This window comes from Rhinatrema bivittatum, chromosome 6, assembly GCF_901001135.1.
Source record: "Rhinatrema bivittatum chromosome 6, aRhiBiv1.1, whole genome shotgun sequence".
Taxonomy (NCBI): domain Eukaryota; kingdom Metazoa; phylum Chordata; class Amphibia; order Gymnophiona; family Rhinatrematidae; genus Rhinatrema; species Rhinatrema bivittatum.
In genome coordinates, this window is record NC_042620.1 from 92935174 (window position 1) to 92962281 (window position 27108).

At 42.4% G+C, this 27108-nt stretch overlaps 1 protein-coding gene across 1 annotated transcript in view; it reads right to left on the reverse strand.

Moving 5' to 3' along the window:
- DPP4 (dipeptidyl peptidase 4) overlaps window positions 1-26519 on the reverse strand; it is a 275080-nt gene extending 248561 nt beyond the window's left edge. The window contains exons 1-2 of the mRNA XM_029605604.1: window positions 26431-26519; window positions 7461-7549 (exon numbers count right to left, since the gene is read on the reverse strand). Of these exons, the coding sequence (XP_029461464.1) occupies window positions 7461-7515 (55 nt within the window). The 5' untranslated portion in view covers window positions 7516-7549; window positions 26431-26519. The remainder of the gene's footprint in view (window positions 1-7460; window positions 7550-26430) is intronic.
- Window positions 26520-27108: the final 589 nt, after the last annotated feature.

Here is a 27108-nt window from a genome sequence, read left to right on the forward strand (position 1 = left end):
GTCGCTCCTTGTGACCTTGGGCAAGTCACTTTACCCTACATTGCCTCAGGTACAAAAACTTAGATTGTAAGCCCTCTGGGGATAGAGAAATACCTACAGTACCTGAATGTAAACCGGTGTGATATCTCAATTGAGATGAATGTCGGTATATAAAAAAAACAAAATAAATAAATAAATATGTGGGTAGCAATGGCAAAGGAAAGTGCATGTGGAAGTTCTGGAAGCTAAATGTAAGTTCCTGTATAGGAAACAAATCTAGAACCTCCAAGGTTGCATTCTCAGAAATGTTTTCCATTTCAATGCTTTCAAACAGATCTCTTTTTCAAAAGGCCATAAAGATTTGGGAGTTGGCTTGTGACCACTAAGCCATACTACAGGCAACCTGCCTTCTGGAGGTTTCCAACACATTATTGAATCACCTCAGCAGGATGTTTCATTTTTATGAGCAGTCCCTACATGAGTCAGAAGCAGACAGGCTGTTGATCGGCCTAGTCACATTGGAAGAAAACAGATAAGTGGACAGATTTTAATCCATTCATCCAAGCAAATTTAGGTCTGCTCTGGACACTTTTCTGCTAATCTGGAATATATATATCATGTATGCTTTTCCACTGCTTCCACTAATAGACAGGATAGTGTAGAAAGTGCTCAAAGATTGGTTCTCTTGATATACTGGTCTATAGTCAAAATGCTTCCGAAATGAATGTAGTCAAACTTTTCTAAATCTGGATCACTGAGAATGAAAATGATGCTTAAAATTGTTGATTAGCTTTGGTTTTCAAGATACGTTCTGGGTCAGTATATATGAAATTTGACTTAGGAATTGCAGAGGATAAGTGAGGTAAGAAGACACAGAATCTCAAATTCAACCAGAAATGACTAAGATACATCTTTAAATTTATGAATAAATCTATGACTGGGTTTGGACAGCTCTTGCTTTTTGGGCACAACAATGATTTATTTATTTATTTATTTATTTATTTATTTATTTAAAAAATGCATTAGCCACCCACTCCAAAGTTTGCAGTGGTGCACAACATTACCTACACAATCATATGATACAAAATACAATAAAATATGTCATCAAACTTCCATAAAACAAATTAAAATATACAATATCAAAACCTTCATTCATTCAGCCTACCACTTCTATATCGTTATTCCAACAATCAATGGAGATCTTGCCAAAAATAATCTTAACTGCCTCTCTTGTTTTCAAAAGCTGCTTCCCAGAGCAATCTGAAGCACCTATTGCATCATACATGATATGATTTGCATTAAGTTATTCCTACTGTTCCTCTTCCAGTAGTAAATCACCTGGATCGGATGGTATACACCCCAGAGTTCTGAAGGAACTAAAAAATGAAATTTCAGACCTATTAGTAAAAATTTGTAAACTATCATTAAAATCATCCATTGTACCTGAAGACTGGAGGATAGCAAATGTAACCTCAATATTTAAAAAAGGCTCCAGGGGCGATCCTGGAAACTACAGACCGGTTAGCCTGACTTTAGTGCCAGGAAAAAGAGTGGAAAGTATTCTAAACATCAAAATCACATATAGCAAGACATGGTTTAATGGAACAAAGTCAGCATGGCTTTACCCAAGGCAGTCTTGCCTCACAAATCTGCTTCACTTTTTTGAAGGAGTTAATAAACATGTGGATAAAGGTGAACCGGTAGATGTAGTATACTTGGATTTTCAGAAGGCGTTTGACAAAGTTCCTCATGAGAGGCTTCTAGGAAAAGTAAAAAGTCATGGGATAGGTGGCGATGTCCTTTCGTGGATTGCAAACTGGCTAAAAAAACAGGAAACAGAGAGTAGGATTAAATGGACAATTTTCTCAGTGGAAGGGAGTGGGCAGTGGAGTGCCTCAGGGATCTGTTTTGGGACCCTTACTTTTCAATATATTTATAAATGATCTGGAAAGAAATACGAGTGAGATAATCAAATTTGCAGATGATACAAAATTGCTCAGAGTAGTTAAATCACAAGCAGATTGTGATAAATTGCAGGAGGACCTTGTGAGACTGGAAAATTGGGCATCAAAATGGCAGATGAAATTTAATGTGGATAAGTGCAAGGTGATGCATATAGGGAAAAATAACCCATGCTATAGTTACACAATGTTATGTTCCATATTAGGTGCTACAGCCCAAGAAAGAGATATAGGCGTCATAGTGGATAACACATTGAAATCGTCGGTTCAGTGTGCTGCGGCAGTCAAAAAAGCAAACAGAATGTTGGGAATTATTAGAAAGGGAATGGTGAATAAAACGGAAAATGTCATAATGCCTCTGTATCGCTCCATGGTGAGACCACACCTTGAATACTATGTACAATTCTGGTCGCCGCATCTCAAAAAAGATATAATTGCGATGGAGAAGGTACAGAGAAGGGTTACCAAAATGATAAGCGGAGTGGAACAGCTCCCCTATGAGGAAAGACTAAAGAGGTTAGGACTTACTTTTCAGCCTGGAGAAAAGACAGCTGAGGGAGGGATATGATAGATGTGTTTAAAATCATGAGAGGTCTAGAACGGGTAGCTGTGAATCGGTTATTTACTCTTTCAGATAATAGAAAGACTTGGGGGCACTCCTTGAAGTTAGCAAGTAGCACATTTAAGACTAATCGGAGAAAGTTCTTTTTTACTCAACGCACAATTAAACTCTGGAATTTGTTGCCAGAGGATGTGGTTAGTGCAGTTAGTATAGCTGTGTTTAAAAAAGGATTGGATAAGTTCTTGGAGGAGAAGTCCATTACCTGCTATTAATTAAGTTGACTTAGAAAATAGCCACTGCTATTACTAGCAATGGTAACATGGAATACACTTAGTTTTTGGGTTCTTGCCAGGTTCTTATGGCCTGGATTGGCCACTGTTGGAAACAGGATGCTGGGCTTGATGGACCCTTGGTCTGATCCAGTATGGCATGTTCTTATGTTCTTAAGCCATGGATGATGCAATCATAACTCAGCTTTCATCACTCTACTGAACAAACTGCCCTAGATTAGCTCTAGAAATCATACAGTGTCATTTGTCAGTGTTTGATTTTGTTTTATGTCTGAACAGGATTAGAGATGCTTTGTACTTGTGTGAACAATGCAGATTACTTCTATTATGCTTGTGGTGAAATTACTTTTGCATTACAAAAGACACTATAACTGCTATGGTTAAGAAAGCCTACAACTTGTATTTTGGATGCAAAATTGGAGATCAGGACATGAGCTGGGCGCCACTTATATGCTGCAACTCTTGTGCAACAGATATTTTCCAGTGGTTGAACAGGAAAAGAAAATCTATGTCTTTTGCAGTGCTAATGATCTGGAAAAAATGAACAGATCATATCAACAATTGTTACTTCTGTATGGTGCCTCCAGTCAGGAAAGTTTTGTCAAAGAATAAAAAGTGAACTGTGCAGTATCCAAACATTCAATTTGCAATATGTGCAGTACCTCACAGGGAAGGACTGCTGATTCTTGATGTGCCAGAATCATTCTCATTCGAGTCAGAAACCATAAGTACATGAAAAGACTTAAGTATACAATTAATGATTAAAACTCTACTATCTATGCACTTTCTACACACTAGACATAGATGTACAATGTAAAAACTTAACTATCATGGAAACAGTAGCCAGACAGCTGGTTTGTTATATTTGAACTCAGCACATCAACATCAATAATAAATGGCTCATTTATGAGCCATGCCCATCAAGGATATCTGCAAAGCTGTAAGTTGGTTGTCAGTTAACATTCTTCATGTCCCATTACTATTTGGGCAATCTAGCAAGAAGTGACAGTAGATTTGGACAAGCAGTTTTCTGTAGCCTATTCCCTTAGTAGTTTACTCTCCATGGTGGGGTCCTGGTTGCTTTTTCAGTGAGTACTTTGCTGCAGCCCTCAGCTTGAGATTCCCCACATGTCATGTTTAATTTAGCTATGTGTGTGCTGATGGATAAAGTGAGTTTGCTTACCGTAAATGGTGTTCCCCGTAGACAACAGGATGAATTAGTCATGCTTAATACCCGCCCACCATCCTAGATTGTCAACCACCTAGCTAAAGCTTAGCTCTAAAATCGACAGAGGGACTCATGAGACAGCACCAGCTTGGGAATTCCTGCACATGCTCAGTAGAGCAAACCCTCTATGGAGAACAGCATTTACAGTAAGCAAACTTGGGGGGTTATTTTCTAAGGACTTATCGCGTGCGTTATCGCACATGAAAAGGGCCTTTTCACGGGTGGTAACATTAAAATTAGGGGGAGGGGAGAAGTCGGGGCAGAGTTAGGGAGGAGTCAGGGGTGGCCCCGCTGCCGGCGATAATGTTTTCAAACATTATCGCCGGCAGTAGCACGGGGAACAGCATCACCTTTTACGGTGGCGCTATGCCCACGATAGCCTGCAGCTGGCTGCACCGCAGCAGGTAAAATCGCACCGCCGTAGTGCGATCAGCAATGGGCTAGCACCCGCCCGCCCCCTCCTTCACTCCCCTACCCCCTTTAGTGCTGGCTTCATCATTCCACACGGAATGATGAATCCTGGCCTTGCTTTGCTATTGTTTTACTTTGTATTACAGTCTGTTTCTACTCCCTAGTGAGAGTAGGTGGTGAATTAGGGGTTATTAATGGCTTTCTTATATGTTATTTTAAGTTTATTTTTTTTAAATTGTTGTAAATTACTTTGGGTCTGATTATTGGAGATAAAGGAAGCATAGAAGAATTAAATATTTTGGAGAGGAAAGCATGCCATAGAGTAGGAGGGATTTACCTATAATAATGTATACGTGTGCAAAGGGAAAGCAAGGCAAGTAACTGAAAAGATAAAGAAACACTTAGGGGCTGATGCAATATTTGAGAGTAGAAAATGGGCGCTCAGTGTTGAGCACCCATTTTCCTAATGCATGCCCAGCCACCTCTCCTGGGCGCGTGATCTAATGTTTAAATTAGGGATCATGTAAAAAAGGAGGTGCTAGGGAAAATGTATGCATCCCTAGTGCCTCCTTGGGATTAGGCGTACAGGAGACGTGGCTATCAAGCGGGTTGGGAAAACGGACGGACAACCTACGAGCTACTGGCATAGACACGCACAAGATACATGCTCTACACTGTGTATCTTGTGTGTGTCTATTGGGCGTCCAGAATTTTTTTTTTATAACTTTTTTTTTTTTAACTAAATCTGCTGTATTTGATTCATCCTAGTTAGCATCGCTACAATACTATTAGAAGGAATCATGGAAAGCAGGATTTCTCTTTTTTTTCCAGTGAGCCCTTGAGTGTGGCATATCCTTTATGCCAGCCCTGGGCTGTTGTAAAATTTGCCATGTTGTAATGGGCACATTGGCCGCATGGGAAAGTATTTACATCGTGGGGATTAGCTATTAGCCTCATCTACATGGAATTTACATGTGATGAGCTCTACTAGCTACACAGTGATTTGGATGCACATTTTTGATGAGCTAATCCCCATATTGCATCAGGGGTTATAGACGTGCATCTAAAACGCGCATCTAATCACATGTTAAACCATGTGCTAGCCGCGTGTACGGTATTGCATCGGCCCCTTAATGCTGTGGCATGAAATAATGATAAGAATACATAGTGAGTGACTAAAACCTCCATTTTGGATTAAGACTTGGAGTGTCTTAACTTATTGGGGCGGATTTTAAAAGGGTTACGCGCAGACCCCTTAAAAAAAAACCTGCGTACACCGAGCCTATTTTGCATAGGCTCAGCGGCGCGCGCAAGCCCTGGGACGCGCGTAAGTCCTGGGGCTTTGCTAGGAGGGCGTGTCAGGGGCGTGTTGGGGGCCATGTCGGGGGCTGGTGCGATGTTCGGGGCGTTCCGGGGGGCATTCCTGGGGGCATGCCCAAGGCCTCCGGACCAGCCCCCGGGTCAGGTGATGGCGCGCCAGCGGGCCAACGGCGCACGCAAGTTACGCCTGCTTCGGGTAGGCGTAACATTTCCATAAAGGTAGGGGGGTTAGATAGGGCTGGGGGGATGGGTTAGGGAGGGGAAGGGAGGGGAAGGTGGGGGCAGGCGGAAGGAACGTTCCCTCCGAGGCCGCTCCGATTTCGGAGCGGCCTCGGAGGGAATGGGCAGCGCACGCAGGGCTCGGTGCACCCCCTTGCACGTGCCGACCCCGGATTTTAAAAGATACGTGTGGCTACGCGTGTATCTATTGAAATCCGGTGTACTTTTCTTTGCGCCTGGTGCATGAACAAAAGTACGCGCTCGCGCTTTTTTTTTTTTTTTTTAAATGTACCCCATTATCTTCATCAAATCATATTGGATTCTATCTGTTTGCATAATCTTTATTCTTGGCTGTTCACAGCCCAGCAGAGGCATTACTTTGTCTCTGTACAGCTCTCAATCACTGGATTTGTCATCTACTAAACCACCATATAAGGGTTACTGTTAAGATATATACATTTTTTATGCATTTTCTGATTTTAAACTAGAATCTTTTTAACAATGCACAAGCTTTGCATAATAAAAGAAATAAATACCACAGTGCTGGCATAAACACATATGAAGGTCACAGAAAAATGTATTACTGAAAATTTCAAGTTCTAATATCAAAAATTAAAAGAAATTCCAAAATGGTATCTTTCACAATATCTTTAATTTTCTGTATATATATTCAACAGTGTTAATTATTGTCAAGAGCTCATTTGTCCTACACACTATATGCTAAAAGCAGTAAAAGTATGCATACTTAATTCATGCTGTTGAAACAGATATATGGCAAATTCTGGCATGGTAATTCAAGACGTATAGCCATAAACAGCCCTGAATGTATGCACAGGACTACTACACCTGTGCTTAGGGCAGCAAAATTCAGGGGCTGCATAGTTCTACCCACCCTTACCCTGGACCTCTGATCCTTTTTCTCCCACTGACATTCTGGACGTCTGACCTCTTTCCTCCCTTTGTCCCCTGCAAGATCACAGGACTCAGGCCCCAGTGGCACTATCATCAAAATGCAGCGAGTACAAAGACTGAGTCAGTTTAGGGTCCTGCACTGATGGACACCAGGATGGCTCTACCCCTTTTGAGCTTCCATGCAGAAGGCATGGCTGCAAGCTGACTCAGTTCCCACACTCATTGCCTTCTGATGAAGCACTAAGAACAAAAGATTTGCCACACTGGGTCAGAACAAAGGTCAATCAAGCCCAGCATCCTGTTCCAACAGTGGCCAATCGAGGTCCTTGGCAAAAGTGAAGGGGAAGGCTGTAGCAGCAGCAGCAGCAGCAGTAAGAGGAAGGAATCATTGATCTGCCAGGAAAAATAGGAATATCAGGCTGTATATTTGGGGGAAGGGAGGGTAGAGGGAGAGGAAAGAGGGAACATCATCAGTAATGTCTGGGGTGTCAAAAGGCAAAATTCAACACTGTCCACATACAGTATCAACGACACAAAAAGCATTATTTGGTCTCAAGATTAATTGTTTCAGAACTTACTCATCCTAACACGGAACCATAGGCAATAATTGCATTTAATATTTGTGTAGGTCATCTTCTGGAAGGGGGTTTTAAGTTGTTTATAATTTCTGAAAACAAGCAAAAAGTAATAGTTAAATAAAGCTAAAATGAGCAAAAGTAATTTTTTTTTAAAACAAAACAGAGCTAGGAAATGTATAAGATGAAATGGACAATAAAACTGTACTTGACCTGTTGAATGAGAAGATGTAACTATAGATGAAAGGATACATATATTCGGGCCTAACAGTTTCTTCCTGCTCCTATGGGCTTTCAGCACAATTGAAAATGATCTCAATTGGGCTATAGCTCAGTACATTTTAATTTGCTACTTTCTGGGAAGTTTTTTCCCCTATTTTATATGCCATCTCAACCCATTTAGCTCAGTTATTACAGCAATGGTTCTGGTCAGGGGACACAGACCTGTACCCTGATTCTGGCTGCTATTGAGCGATGACGTTCTAGGGCTTCCTTCCCTCTAGAGCAGGGGTGGGCAATTCCAGTCCTAGAGGGCCAAAAACCTGTCGAGGTTTTAGGATATCCTAATGAATATGCATGACATAGATTTGCATGCAACTGAGGCAGAGTGCATGCAAATCTCTCTCATGCATATTCATTAGGGATATCCTGAAAACCAGACTGGTTTGTGGCCCTCGAGGACCGGAAGTGCCCACCCCTGGCTCTAGAGGCTGTGTGCACTGCCTTGATGGCATTCCCACCTAGCCAGGGAGGGGAGCAGAGTCCTGGCCAAAGAAATGAATCCAGGTCCTCTGAATGGTAGCATGCAGCACTGTCACTGACCCAAAGCAGGTGTAGGCAAGCTACAGTCCCCATAAACATCAATTTGCTTAGGTTTTCAGCATATTCCTACTGAAAATGCATGAGAGAGATTTGCATTCACACTGCTTCAGTTGCATGCAGGTCTCATGTATTTTTATTAGTGCTATCCTGAAAATCTGAGTGGATTAGAGTCCACCAGGACTGAAGGGTGCCTACTCCTAGCCAACTGATGTGGGTGGACTGATGAAACAGCAAGGAAGGCTATCTAACAAAGCCGTGGAGGTGACAGTACAGAATTAGAAGCCAAATGTCTGATCTGGATTCTTTATTGGACAGAGACACAAATCTTTGGACATGCCCGACTCAGGCCGAGTTTCGCCCTCTTACAATGGGGCTGCATCAGGGGCTACAACATACAAACAAATAATACACTAATAAACAAGTATAAATCATAAAAAAATATTTTAAAATAGACATATAAAATGGTAACATCCAAAAGTGTGGTGTCATATAAAACGGAAAAATGATGTGGGAAACTGTTTATCTGGGAAAATATGAAATGTTATTAACTGAAAATGTATTGCCTTTACCTCAGCTTTATCATTTTAGAATTTCTGATTGTCTGGGTTGAAAATGTTATTGTACATCAATTGGTCTGAAAATATGTGAATAAAAATAAGGTTTTAAAATAAAATCTTCTTTGCAAAAATACTTTGTATTTGTGGTTATTCAATCTCATAAAAATAGTGGGGTAGATTTTACAAACTTATGCACACGAGTACTTTTGTTCGCGCACCAGGCACAAACAAGAGTACGCGGGATTTTAATAGATACGCGCGTATCTGTTAAAATCCGGGATCGGTGAGCACAAGGCTGCGCAAAATCAGCACCCTGCGTGCGCCGAGCCGCGCAGCCAGCCTCCGTTCCTTCCACCTCCCCCCACCTTCTCCTCCTTCCGCCACCCCCCAGCCCTATCTAAACCCCCCCTACCATTGTTGGAAGAGTTACGCCTGCCCACGGCCCCACCCCCGAAACGCTCCCGGGCCGGAACCATGCCCGTGGCCCCGCCCCGGATGATGCGCCGCCTTGACACACCCCCGACACGCCCCCTATCAAAACCCTGGGAATTACGCGCGTCCCGGAGCTTGCACGCACCGCCGAGCCTATTCAACATAGGCTTGGTGTGCGCAGGGGGTGGCTGGGGCAGGTTTTCGGGGGGTATGTGCGTATCTTACGCGCATACCCCTTTGAAAATCTGCCCCTATATACCCCTGGTAGATAGTGTTATCCTGTGCTGCAGTCTTATTAGAAAAAACAAACGCTCTTCAATACTGTAAAAAGTATTGAAAAATTAAAAAATTGCATCTCTCTAAATGAATTGCACTATCCTTGTATATATTGTTAAAACATGGGGCCTTAGTCACTCTACAGCCTATCCTTTATACATACTATTGAGAAACAAACACGCTGAGGTAGATCTTATAAAAGTATGCGCGCGCGTACTTTTGTTCGCGCAACCAGCGCAAACAAAATTCCGGGGTCAGCACGCGCAAGGCTGTGCAAAATTGGCAGCCTGCGCGCGCCGAGCCGCGCAGCCTGCCTCCGTTCCCTCCGAGGCCACTCCAAAATCGGAATGGCCTCGGAGGGAACTTTCCTTCCGCGTCCCCCCACCTTCCCCTCCCTTCCCCTATCTAACCCACCCCAGCCCTACCTAAATCCCCCCTACCTTTGTTGCGCAAGTTACACCTGCTTGAGGCAGGCGTAACCTGCGCGCGCCGCCTCTGCATCCCCTGGCACAGGCTGCAGTACCGGGGGACTCGGGACCGCCCTGCCGGCCCACCCCTGAACCATCACCACGCCCCCAGACACACACCCCTCCTACCCCTTTTACGAAGCCCCAGGGCTTACGCACATCCCGGGGCTTTGCGCGTGCCGGCGGCCTATGCAAAACAGGTGCATGAGTGCCCTGCGCGTGTAAATCCGGCAGGATTTATGCACGCAGGGCTTTTAAAATCTACCCCACAGTATTTGAGAGTAGTGTTTGTTTCTCAATAGTATACAATTTTTAATTTTTAGTTGTTCAATATTTTTTACAGTTTTGAACAGCGTTGTTTTTTTTCTAATAATACTGCAGCACAGGATAACACTATCTGCCAGAGGTATATAATTTTTATGAGATTGAATAACCACAAATACAAAGTATTTTTGCAAAGAAGATTTTATTTATTTTAAAACTTTATTTTTATTCACATATTTTCAGACCAATTGATGTACAATAAAATTTTCAACCCGGACAATCAGAAATTCAGAAATGATAAAGCTGAGGTAAAGGCAATACATTTTCAGTTAATAACATTTTATATTTTCCCAGATAAACAGTTTCACACATCATTTTTCCGTTTTATATGTCACACCACACTTATGGATGTTACCATTTTATATGTCTATTTTAAATTTTTTTTTATGATTTATATTTGTTTATTAGTGTTTTATTTGTTTGTATGTTGTAGCCCCTGATGCAGCCCCATTGTAAGAGGGCGAAACTCGGCCTGAGTCGGGCTTGTCCAAAGATTTGTGTGTCTGTCCAACTGATGTGGGTGTACAGGACTCATTTGCAGACATGACTTATAATAAAGAGCAATGAAGAGGCAGTGAAACACTTTTTAACATGTCACAAGAGAGGTTATTATTCTTGTTCTCATAAGTTTTTTGATTATAAGTAGCTTTATAATTACTAAGTATTCTATAGCATTTTTTGCTTCAGTTTGATGCTTTGCTTTTGCTACACAGGCAGATGCTGTAGAGGGGGAGATGTTAGATAGAAGTGCTATACAAGCTGAAAAGTTACTAAGCCACAGTATTATAGAATTATGTCTAAAAACACACCAAGGTCGTTTGGCACTTTAGCTTAGGGCAGGTTCATAATAAACGTATTTGCATACAAAGCAAGAGTGAATTTATATGCAGAGCGAGAGGTAATTTACATACAGCCATTTGGATTATTTGTTTATAATAAAAGGCCAATCATAAGAAATATTTTGAAATTGTGTAGCCCAGTTATTGTAGATGTGAAGATGTGTAAACGCTATATAATGCGTTCTTATCAGTAAAATCATTTGAGAGACTTTTCTACTGGTGTCTTGCATGGCACTCTGTCCATAATGTATGCTTTATTTTATGATTTGTAGCATTTAATAAATAAATATACTTAGAACTGTTGGCTCTAAGCATTTATTGAACCATAACTCAACAGGATGGTCAAAAATATTTAAGGCCTATATGTTTATTATAGAGAACAATAATATTTTAGTTGGCACAGTACAAATGATCCTCCAAATGGCTTCTTTTTGTAAAAGAAAAGACAAACTGGCATTTTCTGTGTGGCACCAACATTAATTTTATTTATGTTATTTATTTATATGCCACCAATGCAATGGCTCTAGGGGTCTCACAATATCACATACATAAAATAGTGGATCTAGTGACCATCCTGTTGTATTGTGGTTCAATAAACACTTAGAGCCATATTTATTGATTAACAATAATATCTGAACAAATTGGTGAGGAATAAATGATTCTTAAATACTTTAATAACGTGAGAACATGATTCAGTGTAACATATTTTATTGGATGTTATTATACACTATGGAATGGAAGACAGAATCTGTGTAGTGTGACTGGATGCTGAAGATTCTGACCTGTACTGATTTTCCACTACACTATTGCCTCCTTCAGCTGCCCTTGCACTCTACTGAACTTATTACTCTGCCCAGCCAATACTGACACTTTCTAAACTAGGCAAGGCCTCTTTCTCTGTACCAATTTAGCAATTTTAATCTATAAAAGTTCATTCCTTATACACACATATACATATGTTACTACTCCTTACCCAGTCTTAAAAGCGTGTTTCTAACTACTAGCAGCCTGCATTTTTTTACCTCTTACACCAATATGTCAGAATGCGCAAGCACGTTTACACCTGCTAATTGGCTAGTACAAGTGAAATCAGACTTGTCTGTTGTCTGCAATTTTTGGTTGGGAGGTCTGGGTGAATTAGGAGTTCAGGGTGAAGTGCTAGACTAGGGTCTAGGCAAACTGGAGATGGACTGGATGAACCGGTGGAGGTACTGACAAACTGGTGATTTCAAGATTGTGTGCACGTATTTTCAAAACAGTATGGTGCACATACTTTAAAATATTCCTGCCTCCATGTTTAATTTAGGGTTTTTACACACACCTGATTTTTTTTTGCACATTAAATATACACATATTTTCATGAAACAGATAACATAAGCAATTCAATTTCATTGCAAATCTTTGCACATAATGAAACATATACACATAGGGGTACATTTTCAAAGGTACTCATGGTCGTCCATGTGCGCGTGCTACCTGGTGGGCACACATGGACACCCGATTTTATAAAATCCGGGGTAGGCGCATACAAGGGGGTGCACACTAGTGCAACATGCATGCCCCGATGCCCGTGGCCTTCCCCCAGTCCTTCCCTTCCCACCCCTTCCCCTAACCCTCCCAACCCCTAGCCCTATCCTAACCCCCCCCCCCCCCCCCAATTCCTTTAACTTACCTTTTGCGCCTGCTCCGGGCAGGCACAAGTTGCTTGCGCCGGCAGCCTGGGACTTAGATGCGTCCCGGGGCTTTATGCGCGTCGCCAGGCCTTTATAAAACGATTTACGTGCGTAGAGCTTTGAAAATCCGGCCCATACTTTCTGAGCAGAACTATGCTGCACAGTTTATAAAATACTAGGATAAGTCTCCACGCATTCACTTGTGTGCATGTATCTAGTACCTCGAATAGGTTTGAAAGTTAAGCTCTCAGGGCCGGATTTTAAAAGGGTTACTTACGCGCATAACCCTCTTAAAAGGCCCCTGCGTGCGCCGAGCCTATTTTGCATAGGCTCGGCGGCGCGCGCAAGCCCCGGGACGCACATAAGTCCCTGGGTTTTGCAACGGGGCCGTGTCGGCTGGGCGGCACAAATTTCGGGGTGGGGCAGGAGGCATGTCGGGGGCGTGATGCCGTCCCGGGGGCGTGGTCGAGGTCTCTGGACCAGCCCCCGGGTCGGGTGATGGCGCGCCAGCAGCCCGCTGGCGCACGCAGATTTACACCTGTTTTCGGCAGGCATAAATCTGCCAACAAAGGTAGGGGGGGTTTAGATAGGGCCAGGGGGGTCGGTTAGGTAGGGGAAGGGAGGGGAAGGTGAGGGGAGGTGGAAGGAAAGTTCCCTCTGAGTCCGCTCCGATTTCAGAGTGGCCTCAGAGGGTATAGGCAGCGCGCGCCGGGCTCGGCGCTCGCAGGTTGCACAAATGTGCACCCCCTTTCGCGCGCCGACCCCAGATTTTATAAGATACGCGTGGCTACGCCTGGTGCACGAACAAAAGTACACGTGTGTGTAAATTTATAAAATCTACCCCTCAGGTTTTTATAAGATGCAGAAGTTAAGATTTGTGGCGATTGTAGCTTGTTCTGAGGGAAAGTGGGAAAAAGAGGCACAATAAAGATTAAAATATACTATCATTTTATTATTGAAACTTTTGCATGGGTTGGTGAAGGCCACTCATCATAAATGTTTAAAAAATTTTAACTTAATTTGACTGGAAGAGATTTTGTAAAGTGAATCTTTAATGTTTTACTAGGAGCTATTTTTCCAGTGGAACAGATATTCAACAAGACACAGAGCACTGAAGTTAATCAGTTAGTTCTGACAGGTTAACTATGTCCAGATATTTAGCCGCAGCTAACCAGCTAAAGTTGTGTTGTTAGATTTAAAGCAGTAATTTATGCTACTGCACTTAGGGACAAAGATTTAGCTGGTCAGCACTAAGATCATGTTAACCACTAAATGTGAAAATCCCATCCTAGGAATGCCCCAGCTTTACCCCTTTTTGTTTGTCCATCTAAATATATGCACACAGTGATTTTTAATCACATAAATCTTTGGACTATTAACCTCATAATAATATAGTAGATGATGATCCATTGACTCATCCAGTTTGCCCAGTTATTCTCTGCACACAGAGGGCCGGATTTTATAAATGTGCGCGAACGCGTGCTTTTGTTCGCGCACCAGGCGCGTAGCCGCTCGTATCCGCGTGTAACCATTAAAATCCGAGGTCGGCGCGTGCAAGGCTGCCCAAAATCAGCAGCCTGCGCGCGCCGAGCCGCGCAGCCTGTCTCCGTTCCCTCCGAAATCGGAGCGGCCTCGGAGGGAACTTTCTTTCCACCACCCCCGCACCTTCCCTTCCCTTCCCCTACCTAACCCACCCCCCCCGGCCCTATCTAAACCCCCCCCCCTACCTTTGTCGGCAAAGTTACCCCCAGCAGCCCCGCTCCATGTTCCGGTCCCGGGGGCTGGTCCGGAGGCCGCGGCCACGCCCCGGAACACCCCCAGGCCGAAACCATGCCGCGTCACTCCGGGCACGCCCCCGACACGCCCCTTTTACAAAGCCCTGGGACTTACTCACGTCCCGGGGATCTGTGCACGCCAGCGGCCTATGCAAAATAGGCGCGCCAGCGCACGAGGGCCCTGCACGCGTAAATCCGGCCTGATTTACGTGCACAAGGCATTTCAAATCCGCCCCTAAGAATATATTTCAGCTGTCAGCCACAGAGTGACCACTTGCAAGATTTCTCCTAGTTTTATGTATTTGTAAAACTTATTACTCGCTACTATACAGAAAATAATTCCAAGTAAGCATAATTATCAATAAAAATTACCACAAAAGTACAAATGATCATATAACTAAAACAAAGTAGAATCATAACTACAAATAGGACTAAATAAAAAGAAATAACAAAGATCAATAAAAGAATCAAAATACAGTCTTTGACTTCCTCTTTTGTACATCAGTACCTTGGGTAGAAGAGTTCCCTCTAGCTCTCAGTTTTCCCATGCCTAACCACAAAAGCTCTGTAATAATCTAAGTAGCTGGCAAAATTAGTGTGGCCATTTCTGAACATCTGGTGGCACAGGTCCCCTGCATAGCCTGCCCGACAGATCTGAGCTCATGCGTTTTTGCTAGGGTTTCTAGTTGTTACAGTTTTTCTTTTTTTCTTCAATTTTAGTAATTCTGGAGGTTTTTTTGTTTTGTGGTTTTTTCCTAGCTTAATTTTTTTCAGTTTGGCAAATGAATCAACCCCCCCCAAAAAAAAAAAAATTAAACAAACCAAATCTAGAAAAGCAACCCATTTATGAAACAAAAAAATTAACCAAACCAAAAATTTGGGGGCTGCAAATTCTTAAAAATCATATTTTTTCAGAAAATGCTTGATGATGATTATGAATGTATCAAGGAAAAAGAATGAAGTTCAAATCATTTGATTAGACAAGAAGAGGTCCATATTCAAAAGCATTTATCTGGCTAACTCAGAAGTTAAAAATAAATTGCTTGAGAAGTTTTCTTTGTATAATTTCAATTATTACTCCATACCAACGGCTCCATCTGTTGGTATGGAGCGGAGAACAGCAAGCATAACGCAGCGAACAGGAAGTAATAACGTCCACCAGATGTAAAGGAAATTTTTCTGCGAGGCAAGAATCCTGTAAGGTTGGTTACATCTAACACTGGATTCCCCTGTAGAAAGACTCACGTCTGAAACACGAACTCGTTTGTGTCGGGATTTCATTTCATCATTTAAAGCAACCAACACTCAGGAAGTCGTTCAAGCACCCGCTTCAAATTGGACATTATTTTGAAGATCATATTTGCCTTCCCCGCAAGTAAGGTAACACCCATTAAACCACGGATGTCATTGAATATTATTGGGACTTTAATGTTAATATATAGTAAAAAAAATTTTTAAAAAAAACTTGCTTTTGGAGGTGGTAGGAGGTTGATAATTATAACCAACAGTATATTGGTGCTGGGACACCTACGCTATATATGAAACCTTCCACTCCTCCTATAAAAATATTTTTTTCAGTTTTTTTCAACAATTAGAAAATCAATAGATCCACAGGGTGTAGGTACATTGAGTAATATTTGAAATTATACAAAGAAAACTTCTCGAGCAATTTATTTTTAAAACATATATTCTTTCACACAGCGATAGAGCAGTTTTCCTGCTCTTGATTTGTTTTGGATTTTAGTGGATCACTGTTTACAGTGGTGGTTATTTTGAGATTTTTCTTGGTTTAACTCAGAAGTTAGCCAGCTAAGGGGGTTATTTTCGCATGTGCTAGCTAGATCGGGGAGGAGTAACCACTGAAAGGGGAAGAGTCGGGGCGGCACCGGGACGGACGCCGTGAAGACAGCACGGACAGCGAAAAGGTAAGGAGCCTTTTTGCTTCCAATTTCGCGCCCAATAGCACCACCTTTTACGATGGCACTATTGGGTGCGAAAGCTGGCAGCAATCGCACCGCGGAGGTGCGATCGCTGCCAGCTATCGCAGGCCCGCCCCCTCGCTTCGCGTCGCCACCCCCCTGTACCGCGCGATTCACGCCGTCGCGGTAGGTTAGAAAATCTAGGCCTAAATGAATATTGGGTGCATATCTGTCTAAATTCTATCTGCCTAATAAATTAGATGGCTATACTGGTTCATTCATCAAGGCGCGTTAGGGCCTTATGGCACGATAAAAGGGGTCTAAACATGTTAGATGCACGATGTTTATCATGTCGCGTGTTAGCATGCAAATATGAAAATAAGTATGCAAAAGCTAGAAAATTATGCAAATGAGATATTGCTACTGCATTGCATGGTAAAATAATGCAGGATTTAACGTGGGAAATAACACTACCTTTTTTTTTTTTGCAATAGAAGGGAAAAAGGTTTTTATCCCTCCATAGCAGTCAATATTATGGATCGTGGCTATTATCATTTGCAATAAAATGAGGCCTCTCTGACACACCTACACAGCCCTGCAGGGCCAATAAAAACAGCTTTTATTACCTGCACTGTCTTCTAAAAGCTATAATTTTAGGGGGAAGTGTACTAGTAATAGGATACTGGCTGACAAGGGCCACTCAAGAACAAGAAAAACTAAACCAATAGGCAAGGGAGGTTCAAATGCCTCCTAGGGAAGCACCCGCACTGGAGCCAGAGCTGCAAGCCCCACTGGTGGAGCACAATGGCCCACCAGAGAACTTGCCACTCAGGAGGGCACACAGGCGGTACAGGGAGCACACCTTTCATCCACAAAGAATATTGCTAGGTATGCCAGAGCATGTGGTTACCAGGCATCACCTCAGCTCTCTGGATTTGTATGAGGAACAAAGAGGGGATCTGGATCCGGTCAAGGAAAGGACCTACTCCTCACCAACTATTGTGCGCCTTGCATTTTATGGCATCTGGCCCCTTCCAAACAACAGTTGGGATCATCGGGGGAATGTTCCAAATATCTTTTTTCCATTGTCTAGGCCAGGTCATAACAGTTGTAGGTGGCTGCATTAACCGTTATATAAGATTCCCTTGTGAAAGGCAGGACTTGCTGAACTTGAAGAGAGGGTTTTATGCCATTGCCAACTTTCCTAATGTTCTGGGAGTTACTGACTGCACTCACGTAGCCATCATCCCTCCCCATGGCAGAAAGGAGATCTATCGCAACAGAAAGCATTTCTACTCCATCAGTGTTCAAGTGGTCTGTGACACTCGATTGCACATCCTCGACATAGTCGCCAAATACCCTGGCACTACCCATAATTCCTTTATACTTAAGAAATCTGGCCTATATGAAAATTTTAAATACGACCTCTACGGTGATGTTGGTTTTTGGGTAAGAGCGCTGCTTCTTTATATACTCTTTCTTCAGTATGTGTTTACAGCAAACGCCACTGAGATGGGGGGGCTGTCGGGGATGTGACTGCATCTGTTACATGACAAGTGGCTTGCACACTTAGGTCTACAAGCCATAGTGCCAGGGCCCAGCTTGCTCCCTCCATGCTGGAGAGGGCTGCTAATGTTGCATGCCCAAACAATGCACTTGCTGCAAAGCTCTTTGTGTGACCGAGCTCTACACACTTTGAACTTGTTAAATTTAAGCAAGTAGCTGTTCAAATCCTCCCTCTTGGAGCTGTTGAAATGTCACTTGGCAACCAAAATCTTTTTGTGTCCTCAGTGCAGGGACTCCAGGGTCAGGTAAGTGCTGTTAGTGCTCTGTCAACCATGGTGTCAGCCACAGTTTGTCTTCACCATCACAGGAGTACAAAGGTTCAATTGAATCTGGGGGCTGTGCATTTTGGCCCAATACTAGTCACTATGTCATGTTGACAAATGTGTATATCTGGAGGACATACTGCACAGCAGCCAGAGACATGCACAATCATACCACAAGGTTGAAGACTTTCTGCAATGATGTGTGACAGCTGTGATGTTCAGCTTCAGTGTTGGAGGAATGCTAGAAATGGGTAGCAAGTTTGATTGTGAGTGACATGGACACTTTGGGGTAGATTTTAAAAGATGTGTGCGCACGTCCATGTGCGCATGGTTCCCGGCCCGTGCACATGGATGTGCCGATTTTATAATATGCGCGTGCTGGCGCACGCATGTTATAAAATCAGGTGGCTGCGCACACATGTGCGCCAGATTTTACTATCCGTGTGAGCATGTGCGGGTGGCACATGCAAGGGGGATGAAGTTTTGCAAATTACGCGCAGTGACGAAATCAGGCCTTCCCCTTTCCCTCCCAGTCTGCTCCAATTAACGAGTGGATTGGGAGGAAACTTCCCTACCCCCCTACCTAAACTCCCTCCCTCTTCTCCTCTCCTCCCCACCCCCTAAACCCTTCCTATCTAACCTATTTTTTTTTGTTTTGCAACTTCACTGCTGGGGCTGAAGTTAGTTGCCGGCGTGAGAGTCATCGGGACAGCGTACAATGGCTCTGTCCCAGCCTGCCCCTGCCCTGCCCCTCACCGCCACACCCCTGTCCCTGGCCCGCCCCCTCAGTTTTACATGTGAAGCCGGGCCTGTTTTAAAATGCACCAGTGCGCTCAAGGCCTTTTAAAATCCGGCCGTTAGTGTTGCAGTAAAAGGCAGCATGGACTTTGGATTTGGAAATAGCCTTTTAAAGCTCATATCAAGCTAGAGCTTAGTTTCTAGTGAGTAATAGCATGCTGGAAGCTGGCAGAGATATCACAAAGTCATGGGAGTGAGAGTGATGCAGCCATTCTCTCTTTGCAGCAAGATATTCAGGATACAGTTGCAGGACCTGCCTTCTCACACCCGTTGCTATTCCCAATACGCTGGTGGAGACAATGTAGAATGAGACCTTATGTTCTACCCGCTGTGTCATAGAACACACCTTCAGAGTTCTCAAAAGTAAATTTTGCAGTTTGGACAAGACGGGGGAGCTTTAATATAACATAATATAACAGCTTGGCTGTTCAGTCAAGCCTATCCTTAATATCAGATGATCCTCCCAGCATTCTACCACATCAATAATTGGACTAGCTATCAGTTTAACCTTCCTTATTTCAGATGATCATTACACTAATTCCACCACGTGTATTATTATGGACTAATTCTCAGTTTTGCTTCTTGTTCCCTGATCCAGGTACAGCGTTGCAGGCAGGCTTTGCCCTATTTGTCCCCTTCCCCTTGGCTCATTGTCTCCACCCTGTATCCCTTCCCCCGAACTCTCTATGTTTTGGCCCATTATTCCCTGTTCTCCTGCTCTAACCTTCCCCGACTCTATCTCCCTAGCAATGTCAGCTCTCGTTTCCCCTGTTATTTTCCTTAATAACATGACATGGTGTTAATCTCTTAGTATCATGACTCTATATCTTTTTAATCTCCTGCTCTCAGGAAGAACCTATGAGTTATCTGTTCCGTTGATCCCAGTTCATTATCCCTTGTTTGATGTAATGCATGCATTCATTCATTCATGCTCTTTTTCATTTTGCTGTAAACCGAAGTGATATGTAATTTTTTACATGAATATCGGTATATAAAAGTTCTAAATAAATAAATAAATATATGCCATGCTTAGACATGCTGAGATCGGGCTGCTCTGCTGTGTATTCCATAATCTCGCTCTACAATACGGTATCGCAGTAGAAGTTGTTCCAGATCTACCTGAGGTTCCCCCATGTTCCCCTGCAGAAGCCGGAGAGACCACATGGACTGGCAGCTAGCTTCAGCAAAGTGTCATACAACCCTACTTTGCCTGTTAATCCTCCTATTCCTTCCCCTTCCATGGAAGAAAGTCCAGCAGAATGGCTTGAAGTGATCTCATCTCTATCTTTCTTTTTACTCACAGGACCTCTGTCTGGGTTAGTGTGTAACAGAAATCATTTAACCCTAGTTAGGCAACATTGTGATAATGAAGCAATAAGTGCAATAGACAGTAGTAGACATAAAATGAACCTAATACTAAAGAGATGTGGCTGGCCTAAGGTATTCATAGCGACTGTCAGTCATAAGAGTCACGTCTCGCCATAGCATTTGTGTAGGTCTGCCAATATAGTGTACATAGCTTGCCATAGCTTGCATCTTCTTGCTTGCCTCGGCTAGATCTTTGACCATGTCCTAGCCCTCACATGTGGGTGAGATAGTGGCATAGGTATGATAGAACTTGAGCAGGGCCCAGGACAGAGCCAAGTGCTCTATAATTCATAGAAATCACAAGTAGCTCAGCTGCTTCAAGGCACAACCTGAACCTACAAATTGACAGTTACAAACATCAATCACAGACTCACCATGTTACAGCCAGATTCCCTAGCTGTCTTACACTTACAGCCTTTTGGGAAGCACATGTCAAATCTTATGGCAATCCCAAACTTCTCATAGGTCATTGCAAGCTAGCATATCTCATAGGGGTTGCACATAACCATGCACAGCTGGGCCCTGCTACATCTAGATAAGCCAATAGTTAACTCATGTACAGAAGGTGAGGGCCTTGGCACATGGCCTTTCATGTTGGATATGTTAGCTGCTCGGGGAGTCTATACAAGGATGCTGGTCTGACTGTCTGAAGGCTGATTTGGGAATAGGATGGTGTCATGCCTTCACATGTTTATTTATTTATTTATTTAAAAACTCTTCTATACCGTCGTTAAGTTAATTCACCATCACAACGGTTTACAGAAAGGCACAATAAGAAAATACTATAATTGGTATAGATTACAAATTATACATGTGCCAACATAGAACGGTAACATATTTTAATAAGAAAATACTGTGTTAATTAAGGCTTATATGTCGGTTGAAAAACTGTCAAGCGGTTCAAATCTAGCGTTAATATGCAATTGGAGATATTAGACGAAAAAAAATGATTACTTGGTGCGTCATTATCTTTCAACTGTTTTCCTCCTTCTCTTTGTATTTATAAAAAGCTTGTTTAAAAAGCCAGGTTTTCAGACTAGTTTTAAATAGTTTGAAATTTCTCTGCAGCCTTATTTCGAGTGGCATGGAGTTCCATAGAACAGGTCCAGCCAGCGACAGTGCTCTCTCCCTTACCTGAGTGAGGCGTGCTGATTTAACAGAAGGAAAAGTTAGTAGAGCTTTATTGGCAGATCTAAGGTTTCTGTGTGGTACATGTACGCGCAGTGCTGTGTTAAGCCAGTAGGCCTTTTCATCATTTATTTATTTATTTAAATTTTATTTATTTAAATTATTTTAATATACCGATGCTCAAGACAAAGTCTTATCGTATCGGTTTATAATAGAACTTGGGGAAAACCAATTAACACGGATAGAGAAAGACAAATTTACAATAAATAGGGAGTGTAAAACATGGCCGTAAGAAGAGGAAGAAGTAGATTAAACAAATTCAACTAGAGGGTAAAGTAAAATAAGCAGAGAGCAATTGATTAAATAGCAAAACACATTTGGTTAACATAGAGGTGCTGATTTAGCACCTCTATGTTATAATTCATAAACTAATCATGGATTAGTTTATGAATTATACACAATGCTTTGTATTGTATTCTTTGTTCAATTGGAATCCAATGTAGTTCAGCAAGTGTATCTGTGATGTGGTCTCTTTTCTTTTTGCCTATCAAAATTCTAGCAGCGGAATTTTGCAATATTTGGAGTGGTCTAATAGTAACTTGAGGTAGCCCTAATAGCAGAGAGTTAAAGTAGTCTGTGCTCGCGAATATCATTGCCTGTAGGACTGTGCGAAATTATTCAGTGTTAGCAGGGGTTTCAGTCTTCTAAGGACCATTAGTTTGGTGTAACCTTCTTTTAATTTCTGTGAAATGTGTTGTTTCATGTTAAGTTCAGGGTCAATTATTACCCCTAGATTCCGTACTTTTATTGCTAACTCTATGGTCCAGGGGTGTGATCAGAGGCAGGCACAACTTATAAAATAAAGGTTAGGGGGGTTTTAGGTAGGGCTGGGGGGAGGGTTAGGTTAGGGGAGGGTTGGGGAGGGTTAGGTAGGTTAGGTAGGGGAAGGGAGGGTGGGGGGGGTGGAAGGAAAGTTCCCTCTGAGGCCGCTCCCCAAGGGCTCGGCACAAGCAAGGTGCACTATTGTGCACCCCCATGTGCACCCCGACCCCGGATTTTATAACATGTGCGCGGCTGCGCACTCATGGTTTTAAATAGGGCGCGTTCTTTGGTGGAGATGTGATGGGTGAGTTTGTGCGGGAGTGTGGACAGGGATCTTTTATAGGCAGTTCTGGTGGGTCTGTTGGATGTATGATAGTGCAGAGAGTTGTTAAGCCAATGAATATTCTGGTTGTGTAGAGTTTTGTGGATAGTTGTGAGGGTCTTGTGAAGTATTCTGTAGGGGATCGGAAGCCAATGGAGATCTCTGAGGATTGGCGTAATATGATCTGTTCTGTGGGAATTGGTGAGGATTCTAGCAGCTGGGTTTTGCAGCATTTGGAGTGGTTTGAGAGAGATTGCGGGAAGGCCTAGGAGTAGGGAGTTGCAGTGGTCAAGCTTGCTAAATAAAGTGGCTTGAAGGACTGTTTGGAAGTCGTTGTGACGGAGGAGGGGTCTTAGTTTCTTAATGACCTGCAGTTTGTAGAAGCAGTCCTTAGTGGTGTTATTGATACATTTTTTTAAGTTTAGCTGGCTGTCAAGGATGACACCTAAATCTCTGATGTGTTGTGGAAAGAGGGAGGGTTGATCAGGGAGGAGGAGGTTATAGTGGCCAGGGGAGATGAGAAGTAGCTCTGTTTTTGTAGAGTTTAGGGCAAGGTTGATGTTAGTTAGGAGGCGGTTGATGGAGGTGAGGCAATTATCCCAGGTCTTGAGGGCTTTAGGTAGTGATTCCGTGATAGGGATACGTATTTGGACATCATCCGCATAGATATAGTATGTTAGACCGAGGTCAGAAAGGAGTTGGCAAAGGGGTAGTAGGTAGACGTTGAAGAGTGTAAGGAAGAGGGAGGAACCTTGGAGAACCCCATGGGTTAGGTTAATGGAATTAGATTCATGGTTGCCAATTTTGACCTTATAGTACCTATTACTAAGGAAGGATTTAAACCAGCTGAGGGCCATTCCAGAGATACCTACTTCAGAGAGGCGTTCGATTAGTATGTTGTGGTTGACAGTGTCGAATGCGGCAGAGATGTCTAGCATGGCTAAAATGTACGACTGGCCCTTGTCGAGTCCTTTGAGTAGGGTATCCTAAAGGTGAACCGGTAGATGTGGTGTACTTTAGGGTATCCTAAAGGTGAACCAGTAGTGTACTTTAGGGTATCCTAAAGGTGAACCGTTAGTGTACTTCGATTTTCAGAATGCGTTTGACAAAGTTCCTCATGAGAGGCTTCTAAGAAAAGTAAAAAGTCATGGGATAGATGGCGATGTCCTTTTGTGGATTACAAACTGGCTAAAAGACAGGAAACAGAGAGTAGGATTAAATGGACAATGTTCTTAGTGGAAGGGAGTGGGCAGTGGAGTGCCTCAGGGATCTGTATTGGGACCCTTACTTTTCAATATATTTATAAATGATCTGGAAAGAAATCGACGAGTGAGATAATCAAATTTGCAGATGATACAAAATTGTTCAGAGTAGTTAAATCACAAGCAGATTGTGATAAATTGCAGGAAGACCTTGTGAGACTGGAAAATTGGGCATCAAAATGGCAGATGAAATTTAATGCGGATAAGTGCAAGGTGATGCATATAGAGAAAAATAACCCATGCTATAATTACACAATGTTAGGTTCCATATTAGGTTCTACAACCCAAGAAAGTGATCTAGGCATCATAGTGGATAACACATTGAAATCATCGGTTCAGTGTGCTGTGGCAGTCAAAAAAGCAAACAGAATGTTGGAAATTATTAGAAAGGGAATGGTGAATAAAACGGAAAATGTCATAATGCCTCTGTATCGCTCCATGGTGAGACTGCACCTTGAATACTGTGTACAATTCTGGTCACCGAATCTCAAAAAAGATATAATTGCGATGGAGAAGGTACAGAGAAGGGCTACCAAAATGATAAGGGGAATGGAACAGCTCTCCTATGAGGAAAGACTAAAGAGGTTAGGACTTTTCAGCTTGGAGAAGAGACGACTGAGGGGGGATATGATAGAGTTGTTTAAAATTATGAGAGGTCTAGAACAGGTAGATGTGAATCGGTTATTTACTCTTTCGGATAGTAGAAAGACTAGGGGGCACTCCATGAAGTTAGCATGTAGCACATTTAAAACTAACCGGAGAAAGTTCTTTTTCACTCAATGCACAATTTGAATTTAACTCTGGAATATATTGCCAGAGGATGTGGTTAGTGCAGTTAGTATAGCTGTGTTTAAAAAAGGATTGGATAAGTTCTTGGAGGAGAAGTTCATTACCTGCTATTAATTGAGTTGACTTAGAAAATAGCCACTCCCATTACTAGCAATGGTAACATGGAATAGACTTAGTTTTTGGGTACTTGCCAGGTTCTTGTGGCCTGGATTGGCCACTGTTGGAAATAGGATGCTGGGCTTGATGGACCCTTAGTCTGACCCAGTATGGCATGTTCTTATGTTCTTATGTTCTTAAGAGGGATATTAAGAGGGTTTCCGTGTTGAAGAACTTGCGGAAGCCATTACAAGATGGGAATAAAGTGTGTTTTTCCATGTGGTCTGTAAGTTGTAGGTTGACCACCTTTCCTTAAGTTTAGCTAGGAAAAGGAGGTTGGAGATAGGCTGGAAGTTTGAAGGGTCAGCTGGGTCTAGGTTCGGTTTCTTTAAAATGGGTTTCAGGGTGGCTTGTTTCCAGTCGGTGGGAACTTGTCCGAGGGAAAGAGAACAATTAATGATTTCTGATAAAGGCTTGTCAATGATGTCTGGGATGGTAAGAAGTGATTTTGTAGGGATAGCATCCTCTGGTTGTGAGGATGGTTTCATTTTCTTTAGGAGTATTGCTATCTCCGAGGTGGAGGTAAGTTTTGAAGAATTGAGTGCGATGTTCGGGGTTTTTTGTGTGGGGTGGTGGAGGGTGGGAATCGTGACATAAATTTGTCCACTTTGTTGTTTAAAAGAGTGCTAGTTCATTACATTTGTTGATACCCTCATTCTCAACGAAAAGGGGAGATGTTGTTTTAGTGATGCTCGAGACAAAAGAGAAGAGGGCTTTGACATTAAATTGGTAGTTGTGGCTTTTTTGGGCATAGTAGTCCTTTTTGGTTTTTTGGATTGTAATTCTGTAGGAATGGAGAGTGTGTTTATATGTAGCCAGCAGGGTGGGTGAAGGATCCTTGCACCATTTCTTTTCATTGGTTCTTAATTCTTGTTTGAGTGCCTTTAGTTCAACCGTGTACCATGGGTTTTTTTGTGTTAATTGAGTTTAGGTCTTTGGAGATGAATGGGCAGATATTGTCTGCAATGTTATTGGTTATCTTGTTCCATGAGTTGCAGGCAGCATCCACGTTGGCGAGGTCTAGATTGTCAAGGCTATTGGAGAAGGCGAGGGATAGCTCCTCCTTCGTGCAGGGTTTTCTGTATTGTATGGTGTTATTTTGTTTTTGGTTGCGGGTGTTTTATTTAAGGAGAGCTTGGTTTCTTCTTGCCCCTTCTCTCTTAGCCCTCTGTTGTAAAGCTCAACAAACATACTTAGTTTTTCATTTTAAATTGAATCATTTGAATCATATATCTTGTATCAAATAAATTAAAACAGTTTTAAGGATACCATTATTCTCAGATTTCTTTCCACTGGTGAATATCGTAAAGTAGCCTAGAGAAGCTACTAGGTATCAACTAGCTAGGAAAGAAAATCTTGAAAATTATAAAGTACATATTTCCAATTAAGATAAAATGCACTTCAATTATACTCACCAATCCATTTAGCACTTAAAAATATTTAGTGTAGTGTAATCAGTACAGGTCTAGGACATCAAAGAGAACACACAAGTCTTCTACCAAATCTGGTTTAACCTAATAACAGAAAATGATAGATTATAATAGGAACCTCTTTCAAAAGAACAGTCATTGTTGAAAGTCTGATTACATATAGGGGATGTATGTATCTAAACAAGATCAATGAAGACATTTTATTTTTCATTGATGTTCCACTTATGTGATACTTCTAAAGAGAACACTAGGAACTCTTATATTTACACTGACAGTACCATCCACATGTACACTTTGAAATTTATATTCTCTAGCACATACCCATATCACATCCTGTTGAAAAGATGAGATGTGGAAGGGAGTGGGCAGTGGAGTGCCTCAGGGATCTGTATTGGGACCCTTACTTTTCAATAAATTTATAAATGATCTGGAAAGAAATACGACGAGTGAGATAATCAGATTTGCAGATAATACAAAATTGTTCAGAGTAGTTAAATCACAAGCCGATTGTGATAAATTGCAGGAAGACCTTGTGAGACTGGAAAATTGGGCATCAAAATGGCAGATGAAATTTAGGGGCAGATTTTCAAAGGGGTACGCGTGTAAGATACACGTGTAACCCCCGAAAAGCTGCCCCTTCCACCCCCTGTGCACACCGAGCCT